The sequence below is a fragment of the Hemicordylus capensis genome, chromosome 1 (genome assembly GCF_027244095.1).
Source record: "Hemicordylus capensis ecotype Gifberg chromosome 1, rHemCap1.1.pri, whole genome shotgun sequence".
Classification (NCBI taxonomy): Eukaryota; Metazoa; Chordata; class Lepidosauria; order Squamata; family Cordylidae; genus Hemicordylus; species Hemicordylus capensis.
Genome location: NC_069657.1, coordinates 54,276,638 through 54,292,878, shown reverse-complemented (window position 1 = coordinate 54,292,878; position 16,241 = coordinate 54,276,638). Strand labels below are relative to the sequence as shown.

At 43.6% G+C, this 16,241-nt stretch overlaps 1 protein-coding gene across 13 annotated transcripts in view; it reads right to left on the bottom strand.

Annotated features, from left to right (window-relative positions):
• RALGAPA1 (Ral GTPase activating protein catalytic subunit alpha 1) overlaps positions 1–16,241 on the bottom strand; it is a 287,874-nt gene that overhangs the window by 200,372 nt on the left and 71,261 nt on the right. For all 13 annotated transcript variants that reach the window (XM_053285328.1, XM_053285342.1, XM_053285334.1 and 10 more), the window contains exons 12-14: positions 8,287–8,424; positions 1,215–1,363; positions 31–160 (exon numbers count right to left, since the gene is read on the bottom strand). In XM_053285328.1, coding sequence (XP_053141303.1) covers positions 31–160; positions 1,215–1,363; positions 8,287–8,424 — 417 coding nt within the window. The remainder of the gene's footprint in view (positions 1–30; positions 161–1,214; positions 1,364–8,286; positions 8,425–16,241) is intronic.

Here is a 16,241-nt window from a genome sequence, read left to right as displayed (position 1 = left end):
GTCTTATCACATTAATATCTATGAATTTGCCTGGAAAAGAGGTCCAGAAAGTCTTCCTGCTAAAGTTGAATTCTTTCTTCCTTGATACTGCAGAAAAATCTGAGATGGTATTTTCAATACAGATTCTGTGACCCTGAGCAGCACAAGCAGCATCTGTTCCCTGAAAAGCAATGTTAAATCATATCACCTTATTCTTGGTATAAATATTGAGACTCAAAATATATTTTTCGTAAACAGCTTTTGCACACCCTATAATTATTCTTTAGTGGCAAAAATGTGGGCTTTTAGGACAGCCATTTCAAGAAGTATTTCTTACTGTTCGTTGCTAGCTTCCGTCAGGGTTTATTTTCAAACAGAACCAATGTAACAAAAGGTGAGAAGTAGTCTGAAGACTATTCCAGCCCCCACCCTCACTGGTGAAACCCAAAGGACAGACCAGTCACATATCACTTCCTACCCAGAAAGGCTGTTAACAGATGAGAACACTCTGGCAAAGGGCAAGCAAAAAAATATGAGCACATTTTTGAAATGGCCCCCAATCTTTTGAAGCTTACTTTTAGGTTATATATTATATACAGGTGACCCTCATTACCTGCACTTTTGCATATCTGAAACTGGGTTTTAGAAACCCAATTTCATTATCTGTGCGTAGAAAAATGGGCAAAATTCGCCAATGCGTGGTTTTGAGTGGCTGGAAATGACCAGAAATAACTTCTGATGTCATTTCCAGCTGCCATTGTCCAGCAGAGAGCAATTTTGTGGCTCTTAAAAAAATGGGTGGGGGGGATATGCAACCGTCTTCAGGGTTCAGGGGAACATTGCTGGAGACTTGGAGAATAAGATAGTGTTTTTCTCTTCCCTTATTTCTGCCCCCCTTTGCCTTTTGGGCCCCTTTTTTTTTTTTTGTTAGGAAACTAACCCAATTCCCAGTGACTCAATTTTTCGTTATTCACTGAATCCATATTTGTGCCTAGAGACAAGAACAGAACCCTCACAATTAATGAGGACCACCTGTACTCTTTACTCTGCTACGATATAGCAGAGGAAATTCTTCATTTCTCACAAATAGTTTGAATGAGAGATAAGTGATTTTGTTCAGGCCCTACAGTGAGCTTCCGGGGTGAAGCAGAGATAACTCCTATTCATCACTCTACTTCACTGGAGGTAGGGTGGGATGCAAATATAGCACACTATTACAACAGAAAACACTTTACCAAGTCTTCTTGTCCATTGTTACTTGCACTACCATGTAACGGTAGATGTTAAGAATGCGTTTACACATATCTGTATGTTCATCCAATAAAGTTTTAATCTCATTTGCTGGCTCAAGAAGAAATATATTTGAGGAATTTGTTATAAAAACCTGTGATTAAAAACAAACACACACACAATTAGCCTGAGGCAAAACTCTGTCACTTTCATTAAGTCACATTACTACTGCAGGATTATCATATTTTACCATATGTGTTGATTCAAGTCTAGTCGGGCATACTTCAATGAACACCCCACAAAGAAGTATAAATTACAGAATTCTTCAAAATTGTAGACAACATATTTTACATTCAAATGTTTCCCTGCAAAATACTCAAAGCTCTTTACATATATTCTATAAAGAGATACCTTATTTCAATGTTAACATTTAAAATGTCCTTGATTATCTAAGTTGGGGAAAAACCTAGGGGAAGAACATTCAGCTCTGCATTCATAGAGACTTCATAAGGATGCAGAAGTTAGAAAAACAGGTTAATTACCTATAATCAGTGATATTTCTGGTGATCCGTGTTCACTCACAAAATGGGTTCTGTGCCTGCACAGTAACCCCTGTGGAAGAATTCCAAAGCTCCATCAGGCGCTTTTCAGCTCTGCTGAATTGTGTGCTTGGTGCAACCATTATTTTAGGTGGGAGAGCACCTTCTCCTCAGTTCCTGATCGGCCACTGTGATGAACGAAAAATGTTGATGGACCAAGTCAGGTAAATCATTATTATTGTGGAAGTATCCTAGCAGCTGGGAAGGCCAGGGGGGTGTTGTGAGTGAACATGGATCACCAGAAAGATCACCTGTTAGAGGTTAGCAACCTGTTTATCTTTGAGGTGACCCATGTTCCCTTGAATGGTGGTGGGTGCTAGGATATGGTTACAGCACCTTTTACAGAACCGCTTGACCAAAGTTGGCCTCTGCCACTGAGTGGATGTCCACAGCATAAAGCTTCATGAGGGGAAGATCTGGGGACCATGTAGCTGCTTTGCAAATATTGGTCATTATTATGCCTGACATGTGGGCTGCTGACATGGCCATAGCTCTAGTAGAATATGTCTTGATTCTAGAAGAAAGCTTGACATCTTGCTTGTTGTAATGTATGAAGATTAGTTCCATCAGCCAGTGTGATAGGTTGTCCCTTTCCTCCTCCCTTTATAGGAGAGGAACAGATTATTGGACTACCTGGATGATTTTGTGTCCATATAATAAAGAAGGGATCTTCTAACATCCAAGGAATTCATGGATTTTTCGAGAGGAGAAGGATTCATGAAGAAGGAGGGTAAGGAGGAGGATAATGTCCTGGTTTAGACAGAATTCAGAGACTATTTTTGGTCTGAAAGATGCACATGTCCTTAGAAAAACCTTGTCTGGGTAGAGTTTAGTGTAAGGGGAGTCAGCTCTAAAAGTTAATTCGCTGACTCTCCTTGCCAATGTAATGGCCACCAAGAACTCAGTCTTTAAAAGAAAAAAAACTTGGGAGAGGCGGCGGCTAGTGGTTTGAATGGAGTCTCCGTGATGTGGACAGGACTAAGGAAAGACTCCATGGTTCAACTGGTTTTCTTACTGGTGGAAACAGATTATTGATCCCCTTATGGAATCTTTTTGAGTCAGGGTAGGAGAATACAGTACGTCTATCCCACCCATAATGTCTTATAGAGAGCTGCCATATAGACCTTGATGGAAGAATTGGAGAGCCCTAAATTCTTTAGACCCATTAAGTATAACAAGATTTGGTGTATGGAAGCATTATAAGGATCAAAGCCTTTGGAAGTAGCACAGTGCATGAACCGCTTACTTTTGCATTTATTAGTTCCAGCTAGTTGACTTTTCCTTTCATTTAGGATGTTTTCTAACAGTTGAACCTCCAGGCAGTCAGGTTCAGCACCTGCAGGTTGTGATGGAAAATGTGGCCTGATCCCTGTGACAGGAGATTTTGACAGTGTGGAAGATGAAGGTGGTGAGCTTGTGACAGACACAGCAGGATTGGAAATCACGGCTGTCTGGGCCACCATGATATGAGTAGAATGCACTGCAGCCCTTCCTGTAAGATTTTGCTCTTGATTTTGGAGAGAAAAGGGAGGAAACCGGTAGCAAAGGTGTTTCTTCCATGGCATCTGGAAGGCATCTCCCACTGAGGCATCTCCCTATGCCCGCCCTGGAGCAGCAGAGTTTGCACTTTCTATTGTCTTGTGCAGCAAACAGGTCTATTTGCAGGGTTCCCCATTTTAAAAAGATGTTCTGGAGAATCCCCCGATTTATCTCCCACTCATGTTGTTGGGAGAAATTCAAATCTATGCTCAGGGCGTCCACCAAGGTGTTGTTGATGTCTCTGATGTGTAGGGGAATTGGGTACATTCAATAGCGATGGTCCACTCCCACAACTGCAGTGCTAGATTGCTGAGAGACCGAGAGACTGTTCCCCCCTGTGTGACTGAGGTGCGCAATCGCTGTGGTGTAGTCCAGCAGAATCTACACTACTCTATTCTTTACCAAAAGGTAGAATGGATTTCAGGGCATGTAGTACCACTAGCAATTCCAAAAAGTTTATAAGTAGGGATTGTTGCTGCAGTGTCCATTTGCCCTGGACATGAAATCCCACACAGTGGGCTCCCTATGCTTTTAGGGAGCCATTAGTTGTCAAGGTCAATGAAGTGGTAGGCAGATCAAAAGGGCATACCCAGAGATAGAAAGTCTATTCTGGCCCACCACTGCAGGTACTGTATCACAGGTGGTAGAATAGTCAGCCACATGTTCTGATTGTCTAAATTCATCTGGATATTGAAAGCAACCAGCTCTGGAATTGAAGCATCATTGCGTGGGTGATGGTGGATGTGCGTGCAAGAGGCCATCAAACCCAACGGTCTTTGCATGGTGCTTGCTCTGTGTTTCAGGAGGAGTGTGGAGTTGTATGATCAACTACCTCTGCTTTTCTGGGAGATATGCTCTCTTTGTCTCAGAGTCCAAAACTGCTCCTATGAACTGAATTAGCCTTTGTGGTTCTAGGGTTGATTTCCCCCCCCAGTTCACTTTGATTCCTAGTTTTACTAGGAGGTCTAGGATGTACTGAATATGAGAGACCAGGGAGTCTTTACATTCGTGTGTCACTAACCAGTCATATAGGTTAGAGATGTACACGAACCAAGGTTTGTGCCCCAGTTCAAGTCCAAACCAGTTTGGGTTGCCACCAAACTGGTTCAATGGTTCAAGTGCAGTGTGGGGGGAGTGGCGAGTAGGACCTTTAAGAGCGAGTACAGAAGGTCCTTACCTGCTCACCTGCTACTCCATGCAGCTTCCTACTGCAGAGGCCATGTGCGTGCCCCCGCTACATACAAGTTGTTGGGAAGAGCACCACAGCATCATGAAACTGCATAGAGAGACAGGCAAGCAGGTAAGAACCTGCTGTACTCACTTTTAAAGGTCTTGTTCGCTTCCCCATCCCCCGGCACAGCACTCAAACCACAGAATCGATTTGGCGGCAACCCGAACCGGTTCGACCTTAAACTGGGGCATGAACCCCTGTTCGTGCATATCTCTAGTCCAGGTAAGGAAATACTGGAATGCCCTGTACCCCAAGGTGTTCTGCTATTGTGCTTACACACTTTGTAAAGGCACAGCATTCTGTTGAAAATCCAAATGGTAGTACTGGAAAACTCTTGAACCCAGAGTGAATCTCAGATATTTTCTGTGTCTCTGCTTTATTCCTACATGGTAGGTGTCCTTTAGGTCTAGCATCACAAACCATTTTTCCTTTGCTAGTAGGAGAAGGATGCCTTGTAAGGATACCATCCTGAATTTCTTCAGTTTCACTTATTTCCCATTCGGGAATCTGGAAATATCTCGAGAAGAAAGCCTTCTCCTGGTCCTTCAGAGGAACTGGTTCTATCGCCCCCTTTTCCAGTTAAGAATGAACCTCCTCTTCTAAGGTAGGATTTGAGTGGGTGTATTTCATCCCTAAAAAACAGGTAGGTAGGTAAATTCTAAGGCATTGTCTATTATAATGCTCAACACCCAGACATCAGATGTTATGAGATGCCAAGTGTGGGGAAAGCGTGCGAGTTGGGTGGGAGATGAGGGGAGTGTACTTGAGATATTTCCCCGAGTTAAAGCGTCAGAGTCTGCTTTGATTGATCTTGTGATTTTGCCCTTTGTTGCTGTCTTTATGTTTGGTTGCATAATTTTTTCAAGTTGTATCTGGGGGGAAAATTTTTTTTTTAAATTCTCTGCTGTCAGTTTGTACTGGTATCTTTTTCTACCATAGATTGTGTACCTTTGTGAGTAGGATTGTTGCTGAGGGTTGAAAGTGGAAGTTCTTGCCATGTAGCATGGTTTTTTCCATCTTTTCCATGATCTCATTGATTAGTGTGCTGAAGAGATCTCCTCCCTCAAATGGTTGATTTGCTATTTTGTTCTTCATATCAGGTTGAAGGATGTTGGCCTAAGCCAAGCATGTCTCCTAAGAGATACAGCACCTCCAATGGTATGAGATTCTGTCTCTGTCAGGTGTTTTGTTGTACTTAGGTGTTGCCTGGTGATGTCCACAGATTTGCTCAGGGCTGTTTTAAGTTTCCCCAAAAACTCCTCTGGCACATCTTTCAGTCTTATTTCAGATGGTAGTGGTACTTAGCCTTACAGGCCATGTAGTTGGCTATTTTCATGACTAAGCACAAAGTGGAATAAAACCTACATTCCATGCCATCTAACTTCCTCCCTTCCTTATCCAATCCACTGGGGCTGAGATGCATCTTTCCCGACTTGCTGCTAACAGCACAATCAACCACCAGTAAATTTTATTATTTATTTATTAGTAACATTTGATATACCACCCACTCCAAAGACTCTGGGCAGTGTACAAAAACATGCAAAACAAGACAGCATTAAAATTACACTCTAAATAAAACTAAAGTAACTAACAAAAAAAGAAAAAAGGGGGGGAAGCAAATAGGTAAACTACAGGGTAAAACCCTGGGTAAATTCAGCAGAGGATGCTTAAAGAGAAAGAGACATGACTCTTCTTGAATTCTATATAGGCTCTTTAGCCTTTTTTATATAGAGGCAGAGGCTGGTGGTGCATCCCAAAATGTTTTTGCTGAGTTAGCTAAGACTGGCAGCATAGGCAGGGATGCCGGTTGCTATGAAGAAGAACTTGCTCTGAAGTCATACACAAGATCTTTGACCTTTTGCGTTGGCACTTTCAATTCTAAACCTAATGCTTTAGCCATGTCTACCACTTGAATCTTGTATGATTTGGTTTCCTCTCTAGGTGAATTGGAGGGTGGGTTTGCAACAGTTTCATCTGGGGAAGGGTCTGAAGGGTTCTCCGTTTGGATTGAATCTCTCTCAGAAGAAGAGGTAGAATCATATTCACCATCAGAGCACCATTTGTGTTTTTTAGGTGACTTCTCCAGTGCTGGAGTGTGGTGGATGATCTCCAAATTAGGTGCAGTGAGCTGAGGTCGTTTGTTTCTCTCTTAAAGAGAGATGCCTTCCTCTACTGGAGTCAGACTCATCAACATGGATGGAGTGAGCTGGAGATACGTCTGCAGAAAAGTCAAACCTGATGAGCAACACATGGATGACTCTGGTCTTTGCGGGTGTTTCCTGTGTTCAACAGATAAAGGTTATTAATACCCTTAAGAAAATTCTTAGAATCCAGGTGGAGGAAGACTGAGCGATCATCCCACCATGGGGATGATTGCTAGGTGTACTATCAAAGAGATATTGGAAAGTTCCTCTCTAAGGGAAGTGAAGTAAAGAAGGATCTGGCAGATGGAGGCCAAGGGATCAAAGCCACGTGTTGAGGCATGGGAAGTGAAGCATCTCCACTTACACATGTAATATTTCCTGGTGGATGTCTTCATCTCATTGAGGAGGATGCAGTCTAGTAGTTCAGCCTCCATGCCGTCAGGTTGAGGGTTCCCAAGACGTGGTGAAAAACCATGTCTGGATTCCCGGGATAACAGATCCTTTTTCAACAGTAGGTGGTGATGTTTACCCTTGGACAGACACGAAAAGGGTCAGAAACCAGGGTTGCCTCAGCCACGAAGGGGACATAAGAATGCATCGAGTTCCCTCTTGAAGGATTCCATGGAGAACCTTAGAGAGAAGAGGGAACAGAGGAAATAGGTAGAAGGCCTTAAGGGCTAGAAATATGAGTATAACAATCACTCTTGTCAACAGATGCTGGCTTTTTGAAGGTTGAGTCATCATAGTATTTAGAGGCGCTCGACATAAAAGTGATTGATGATGATATTCCCAACGTCAACAGTCGAGGGTTGATCAGAGCCAGTGTCAATGACATCGACGGACTTGGCCTGGGCATCAGAGGTTGGAGCAGTCTTGTAAAGAGTGGCTCTGAGTCAAGTTCTCTAAACTTTCTTGACTGCTGAATGAAAGGCAGATTTTACAAGCATTCACATTGTGATTATCTCCCAAACATATTAGGCAATCATCATGCCTGTCAGAGGACGGTAAAGTACCTCTGCAGGTCTTACTGTGCTTGAAAGTTTTCTGAATGTCCATGAGGAAAAGAGTAGTTAGGGCCGAACAGAGTCAAAACCAGAAAAATCACTGAGTTGTTAAGTTCAAGGGAGATCCGAAATGGGTGGTTATGGAACGGGCCGAAGTCAAAAGAATGAAAAAGCACGAACTGACCAGATTAGAGGGTGATCCGTAGAGAATTAGTTTAGAGAACAGTCCGAGTCAAGCTGAAATAGCGAACACCACAATTCTTTCCACAAGAAAAGGCAAGGGGAATAGAAGCAAGAACCTTCATGTTGCGGCTAGCATGGCAGATGAGAAGGAAGGCTCTGTCCTGCCTACTTTAACCAATGTTGTCCGCGCGCCTCAGAATGCTGGAGGGCACCTATAGGAGCGATGGATTCCTCCACAGAGCTACTGCACAGGCACAGAAGACCAGTTGTGAGAGAACATGCATCACCTCAGAGATCAATACGGATACTACCTTTGAGAATGGATACACCCTCCCCTGCAGCCTTCTTCTCCCTTTGATTCATCCCTCCCCACGTACCTGCAGTACTGCTTGTACTCCAGCTCGTATACCTTGCTCTATGGCATCCAAGTCAGATATTTTATGAGGAGCCTCCTGATAGCAGCCATTTCTTGTCCAACTTGAATTTCGAACAGGACCAGAATTTCCCACAGTTTCCTAAAACATTCCAGAGGAATTATTTCCTTCAAAATTTCCATAAATATTGTTTAGGTTTTTCATGGTTCCCTAACTGATGTGAAATGTACAAGTAATTTCTGCATGCATAGTTCCCCCTCAAGTCATGGCTATGCAAAGTCCTTCAAACAAAAGTAAAATTCCAATGATCAATTTTTTTAAAAAGCAAGCAAAGGAGTTTGATTAAATCTTCTCTTCTTCTGCTGCCCAACATGTGAATGGTGGAATTTCAGCTTCTTTTTAAAAAAAGAATAAAGTCTCCCCGTTCCAGATACACACTGCTTCACATGCTTTCTAATGGATTAGAACCAAAAATGGAAAATCTTATTGCAAATTCCTGCTTTATAAAACATGACATACTTCACCTCTTAGGAAAAGTGTTCTTTTAGCTGAAGCTAATTGACTCATATAAACATTTAATGGAAGTGTGGACTAGTGCCTATGTAGATAACCTACAGATCAGGGAAGAACTGCCTGAAAACACTGCTGAGGCTACTGCACCTCTTGGATAGCAAACCATTATTCCTATGGCAAGCGTTTCTGTGAAGTTTGATACACTAATCTTATCCATTTCCTGAGTGATCTCAAGTATTTCACAACATTTTTTTGCCCAAAGATAACTGTTTGAATAATGCAAAGAACCTCTTCCACTCTCATGAACAATCATGTCTATACAGAGCCACAAAGCACCACCCCATTTAATCTGTGTCACTTTTTCCTATTAATGAACTTGGGTAAGACAAAAAGGACTGAAGAATCAGCTTCTGGTATCTATGAAACTATTAAGATTATGCATGAATAAAAAGTCTGGCCTAAGGATCCCTGCCAGTATGAGAAGTGTACAGACAGGAGTTAAAGTATCTGTGCAATTCCTTACCCTTTAGTATTCACCCACTACCGAAACAAACAATCCAAACACAGATAATTAGCACTTGCTCACATTTACCCATAGTTACCCACACTTCTTCCTTCATCCTCCTCTACCCCAGACTAAATTTAGATTTTAAACTCAGTGCTAGAACATGTCTTACATGATTCTGTAAAGCACCATATAAACTGGTGGTGCAATAAGAATACCATTATTTATTTAGTAACTTATACTCTGTCCTTCAACACTACATGCTCCCAGGATAGTTCATCAAGTTTAAACATAATATAAACAATAAGAACAGCATAAAAACAAAATGCAGCAGAGGAGAACAGCAGATAAACAATGCTTTAAAGGCCTAGACTTAGAGGTCTTAACTTGCATGACATCACAACAGGTCCGATGTCATCTGGTGTGAGCATAAAAGGGGCACCAGAGTAAAAAAAAAACACCCCAAAACCCTTTTTCCACTTGCCACCCACTTCACCTCAAATGGCAGGGGCACCAGGAGTACAACCTCCAACAATGAATGTCATATCTAAGCAGATCAATATAGGGGGAGACTGAAAAGTATCCAGGTCCTAAGCAATGCAGGGCTTTAAAGGTAAGCACTAGCACTTTGAATTTTAATTAGACTAATTATAAACTCAGAGACTTCTCTTGGTTGAATTGATGGCTGGAGCACTAATGGCACACATGCAAATGATGATATCATCAAGCTTATAAAGAACTGATAGGGAACCATCAATGGACCAAGAAAAGCTGCTCCACTCAGGAAAGAAAGAATTTACATGTGGACGGGGTGTATATGTTTCCTTTATTTGTTTATTTATTTATTGTTAAATTTATATACCACCTTTTATTAAAACAATCCCAAGGCAGTTTACAGCAAAATTTTAAAAACAAGATTGTAAAAAAGACACAATTAAAGTATTAAGCTAAAAATATAAAACAAATCTGATTAACAATTTAAGAGACAGCATAAAAACAGTACAAAATACAAAGAGCAACAGCAGAGACAATCATATAAGAGCCTGGGTAAAAAGCCAGGATTTAACATGCTTTCTAAAAGTTATGGAGACCAAGGAGCGAACAGCCACCAGGAGAGCATTCCAGAGTTTGGGGGCAGCATGTCCCAGAGAAGACCATGTCCCACGTGCATGACAACCGAGCCTCCCTCATTGTTGGCACCTGGAGCAGAACCCCCTCAGATGACCTTGTCAAGCGGGAAGCAACCCGTGGGAGAGGGTGGTCCCTCAGATATCCAGGGCCCAAACCGTTAAGGGCTTTAAAGGTCAAAACCAGCACCTTGAATTGGAATCGGAAACAAACTGGTAGCCAGTGCAACTCTTTCAAAATGGGTGTGATGTGTTCCCACCGTGCAGCTCCAGATAAAACCCTAGCTGCCGCATTTTGCACTAGCTGCAGTTTCAAGATATTCTTTAAGGGTAACCCCACGTAGAGCATGTTACAGTAATCCAGCCATGATGTGACTAAGACATGGGTAACTGTGGCCAAATCTGCCTTGTCAAGAAAGGGACTCAGCTGGCGCACTAGCCGAAGCCGTGCAAAGGCACCCCAGGCCACCGCCTCCACCTGAGCTTCCAAAAGCAGAGCTGGGTCCTGTAATACCCCCACGCTGCGTACTTGCTCTTTAAGGGGAGTGCAACCCCCATCTAGAACCAGTAAAATCTCCTCATCCCGATTGGCTCTCCTACTGACCAACATTACCTCCGTCTTGTTGGGATTCAATTTAAGTTTATTAGCCCACATCCAACGCATCACGGCCTCCAGCCCCCAATTCAGGACATCCTCCTCCTCCCTAGGATCAGGTGACAAGAAGAGATAGAGCTGAGTGTCATCTGCATATTGCTGACAACTCAATCTAAGTCCTGTGTTACAGTTGGAAGGCTACTCTGGGAAGAGCAGACACAGCTGAGAAGGTGAGCAAGCCTTTCTAAACATCTAGCCTTTCCCCCTTCAAACAAACTAACAGGAAGAGGGGAGTTTTGCAGGGGCTGTTTCTCTTTAAGGGGTAGGTCATAGTGTGTGTGTGTGTGTGTGTGTGTGTGTGTGTGTGTTACTTGTTAGGGTTAAGATATCACACGGCTAGGAGTTCTTAGGGTTACCTAACTCCAGTGTTTACTTAGTGGCTGCCTGGATGGGGTGCAGTCAGCTAGGGCTGGGAGAGGCCCCACATTCCTTTCCTTTGACTCCCATCCTGTGTGACAGATGGAAGGCTACTCTACATAAGAGGTGAAGGCCCGAGAACACAGCGAACAGGGATAGCAAACAGGACATAGGAATTTTGCAGGAGTTTAGCGGGAAGCGTGCAGGGGAGCCTGGAACAAGCCACCGCGATCACAAGGATCACAAGGATCCTGGTGGAGAAGAGAACGTAAGTACATATCCCTCCCTCGTTTCCCTCATATTCTTGGGAAAGGCTGTTTGGACAGTTAAATAGTTGACCATTACAGCTGAGACCTATCCTAATAAACTATCTAATAAATGGACAATAAGCTCCCTAAACACTGTAAACAGCCAACAAAAACAGTATGAAGATAGAAGGTCAGCAGGGGAAGCAGCACTTCCCAGTGTATTGCACAGAATGCCACATGTATGACTATTTGCCCCATCGGCAGAAGTCATGGGTGTGTGCTCGGTGCAAGGAGCTCGTGGCTCTCAGGGAACAAATCCGTTCCCTTGAGACCAAGGTGGTGGATCTGGAGAAGCTCAAAGAGACAGAGAGGCATGTGGACGAGACCTTCAGGGATGTGATAGAGACATCCCACACCAGGGCTGGTAGCTCCTCTGCTGTCAGGGAGAATGAAGGTCTTGGGCAAGGAGGACATCGGTCTGAGGAAGAGGGAAATGATCCTTGAGAAGGGACCCCTTCCGTGGATGATGAGCCCATATCCTCTTGCACAGGGGATACTCCTCTGGGGGGTGGGGGCCTCCTTGTAGTTGGTGATTCAATCATTAGAGGCATAGAAAGATGAGTTTGTGACCCGCGTGTTGACCGCATGGTGACTTGCCTGCCTCATGCAAAGGTTGCGGACATTACGCAGCGTCTAGACAGGCTCCTAGGCAGTGCTGGGGAGGAGACAGCTGTCGTGGCGCATGTCGGCACCAACGATGTGGGGAAATGCAGTTGGGAGGTCCTGGAAGCCAAATTTAGGCTGATAGGTAGCATTTTGAAGTCCAGGACCCCCAAGGGAGCATTCTCAGAAATGCTACCTGTTCCACGCACAAGTACAGTGAGACAGGCAGAGCTGAGGGGTTTCAATGCGTGGATGAGACGTTGGTGCCGGGAGGAGGGGTTTAGATTTGTTAGGCACTGGGACACATTTTGGGGCAAGCAAGGCCTGTACAAAAGGGATGGGCTGCACTTGAACCAAGATGGAACCAGACTGCTGGCGCTTAAAATCAAAAAGGTTGCAGAACAGCTTTTAAAATGACACCTGGGGAACAGACGATGGGAGCTGGGCAGTATCCCGTTCAGCAAAAGCCATCCTTTAAAGTGTGAGGCTGCAAAGAATTCAGATAAACGAGAAGGGGACAGAACAGAACCGCATAAAGAGCAGATGGGAGCCTGTGCCAGCAGGTCAAAGAGTCAAAAGAATAGCATACATCAGGGGAGAGATTCAGCATATAGGTGCTTATATGCCAGTGCCAGAAGCCTCCGAGCCAAGATGGGTGAGCTGGAGTGCTTGGTTGCTAATGCAGAAATAGATATAGTGGGCATAACAGAAACATGGTGGAACAGTGAGAACCAGTGGGACACTGTTATCCCTGGTTATAAACTCTATAGAAAGGACAGGGAGGGGCACCTTGGAGGAGGGGTAGCACTGTATGTTAAAAGAAGGGATAGAATCTAACAAGCTAGAAAACCTAGGTGGACTGGAGTCCTCCACAGAAACCCTGTGGGTGACAATACAAGGCTGGAAAGGGAACATGCTACTGGGGACGTGCTATTGCCCTCCGGATCATAATGTCGACAGTGACTGGGAGTTGCAGGAGGAAATCAGGAAGGCGTCAAGGAGAGGCAGGGCTGTAATTATGGGTGATTTCAATTACCCACACATAGACTGGGTAAATTCACATTCAAGTCAGGACAAAGAGGTCAAATTTCTAGATACGCTAAATGACTGTGCCCTAGAACAGTTGGTCATGGAACCGACCAGAGAGAAGGCGACCCTGGATCTAATTCTGAGTGACACCCAGGACCTGGTGCATGATGTCAGTGTCATCGACCCTTTAGGGAACAGTGACCACAGTGCCATCAAATTCAGCATACATGTGGGGAGAGAATCACCAAGGACGTCTAACACAGACATTTTGAATTTCAGAAGAGGAAACTTCTCCAAAATGAGGAGTATGGTGAAAAGAAAGCTGAGGGAGGAAATCAGGAGAGTCACTTCTCTCCAGAGTGCATGGAGTTTACTCAAAACCACAATAGTAGATAGAAGCCCAGTTAGATTGTATACCCAAAAGGAAGAAAGGTACCACTAAGTCCAGGAGGATGCCAGCATGGCTAACGGGTACCGTCAAGGAAGCCATAAAAGGGAAGAAGACTTCCTTCCAAAATTGGAAGGCCTGTCCAAACGAAGAGAACAGAAAGGAACACAAACTCTGGCAAAAGAAATGCAAGGTGACAATAAGGGAGGCAAAAAGAGAGTTTGAGGAACATTTAGCCAAAGGTATCAAGGGGAATAACAAAAACTTCTTTAAGTACATCAGAAGCAGGAAACCTGCCAGGGAGGCAGTTGTACCATTAGACAATGAGGGAGTGAAAGGGATTATTAAGGAGGATATGAAGGTTGCAGAGAAGCTGAATGAGTTCTTTGCATCTGTCTTCACGGCAGAGGATACTGAGCATATACCTGTTCCTGAACCAGGCTTTTTAGGGATGGAGGCTAGAGAGCTGAGTCAGATAGAAGTGACAAGGGATGATGTTCTAAACTGTCTGGAAAAACTGAAAGCTAACAAATCACCAGGGCCGGATGGCATCCATCCAAGAGTCCTCAAAGAACTCAAATGTGAAATTGCCGACCTCCTTGCTAAAATATTTAACTTATCCCTGAAATCGAGCTCTGTACCAGAGGACTGGAGAGTAGCAAATGTAACACCGATTTTCAAAAAGGGATCCAGGGGCGATCTGGGAAATTACAGGCCGGTTAGCCTAACGTCCATTCCAGGCAAATTGATGGAAAGCATCCTCAAGGATAAAATTGTAAAGCACCTAGAAGAACAGGCCCTGCTGGGAGTGAGCCAGCATGGCTTCCACAAAGGTAAATCTTGCCTCACCAACGTTTTGGACTTCTTTGAGAGTGTCAACGAGTGTGTGGATCAAGGGGATCCAGTTGACATACTCTACCTGGACTTTCAAAAAGCTTTTGACAAAGTTCCTCATCAAAGACTCCTGAGGAAACTTGGCAGTCATGGGATAAGGGGACAAGTACATGTGTGGATTGCTAACCGGTTGAAAGATAGGAAACAGAGGGTAGGTATAAATGGAGAGTTTTCACAATGGAGGAAAGTAAGAAGTGGAGTCCCCCAGGGATCTGTACTGGGACCAGTGCTTTTTAATTTATTCATAAATGATCTAGAAGCAGGGGTAAGCAGCGATGTGGCCAGATTTGCAGATGATACCAAACTCTTCTGGATAGTGAAATCCAAAACGGATTGTGAGCGGCCCCAAAAGGATCTCTCCAAACTGGGGGAGTGGGAGACAAAATGGCAAATGCAATGTTGGTAAGTGTAAAGTGATGCATTTTGGGATGAAAAACCCCAACTTCAAGTATATGCTGATGGGATCCGAGATGTTGGTGACGGACCAGGAGAGGAATCTTGGGGTCGTGGTGGACAGCTCGTTGAAAGTGTCGACTCAATGTGCGGCAGATGTTAAAAAGGCCAATTCCATGCTAGGGATCATTAGGAAGGGGATTGAAAATAAAACGGCTAACATAATGCCCTTATCCAAAATATGGTGCGACCACACTTGGAGTACTGCATACAATTCTGGTCACCACATCTTAAAAAGGACATTGTTGAACTGGAGAAGGTACAGAAGAGGGCAACCAAGATGATCAGGGGCCTAGAGCACCTTTCTTATGAGGCAAGACTACAACACCTGGGGCTTTTTAGTTTAGAAAAAAGACGACTGTGGGGAGACATGATAGAGGTCTATAAAATAATGCATACAGGTGAAACTCGGAAAATTAGAATATCGTGCAAAAGTCCATTAATTTCAGTAATGCAAATTAAAAGGTGAAACTGATATATGAGACAGACGCATTACATGCAAAGCGAGATAAGTCAAGCCTTAATTTGTTATAATTGTGATGATCATGGCGTACAACCCCAAATCCACAATCCCAGAAAATTAGAATATTACATGGAACCAAGAAGACAAGGATTGTAGAATAGAACAATATCGGACCTCTGAAAAGTATAAGCATGCATATGTATTCAGTACTTGGTTTGGGCCCCTTTTGTAGCAATTACTGCCTCAATGCGGCGTGGCATGGATGCTATCAGCCTGTGGCACTGATGAGGTGTTATGGAAGACCAGGATGCTTCATTAGCAGCCTTCAGCTCTTCTGCATTGTTTGGTCTCATGTCTCTCATCCTTCTCTTGGCAATGCCACATAGATTCTCTATCGGGTCAGGTCAGGCGAGTTTGCTGGCCAATCAAGCACAGTACACTGTATACTTTTCAGAGGTCCGATATTGTTCTATTCTACAATCCTTGTCTTCTTGGTTCCATGTAATATTCTAATTTTCTGGGATTGTGGATTTGGGGTTTTCATGAGCTGTACGCCATGATCATCACAATTATAACAAATTAAGCCTTGACTTATCTCACTTTGCATGTAATGCGTCTGTCTCATATATCAGTTTCACCTTTTAATTTGCATTACTGAAATTA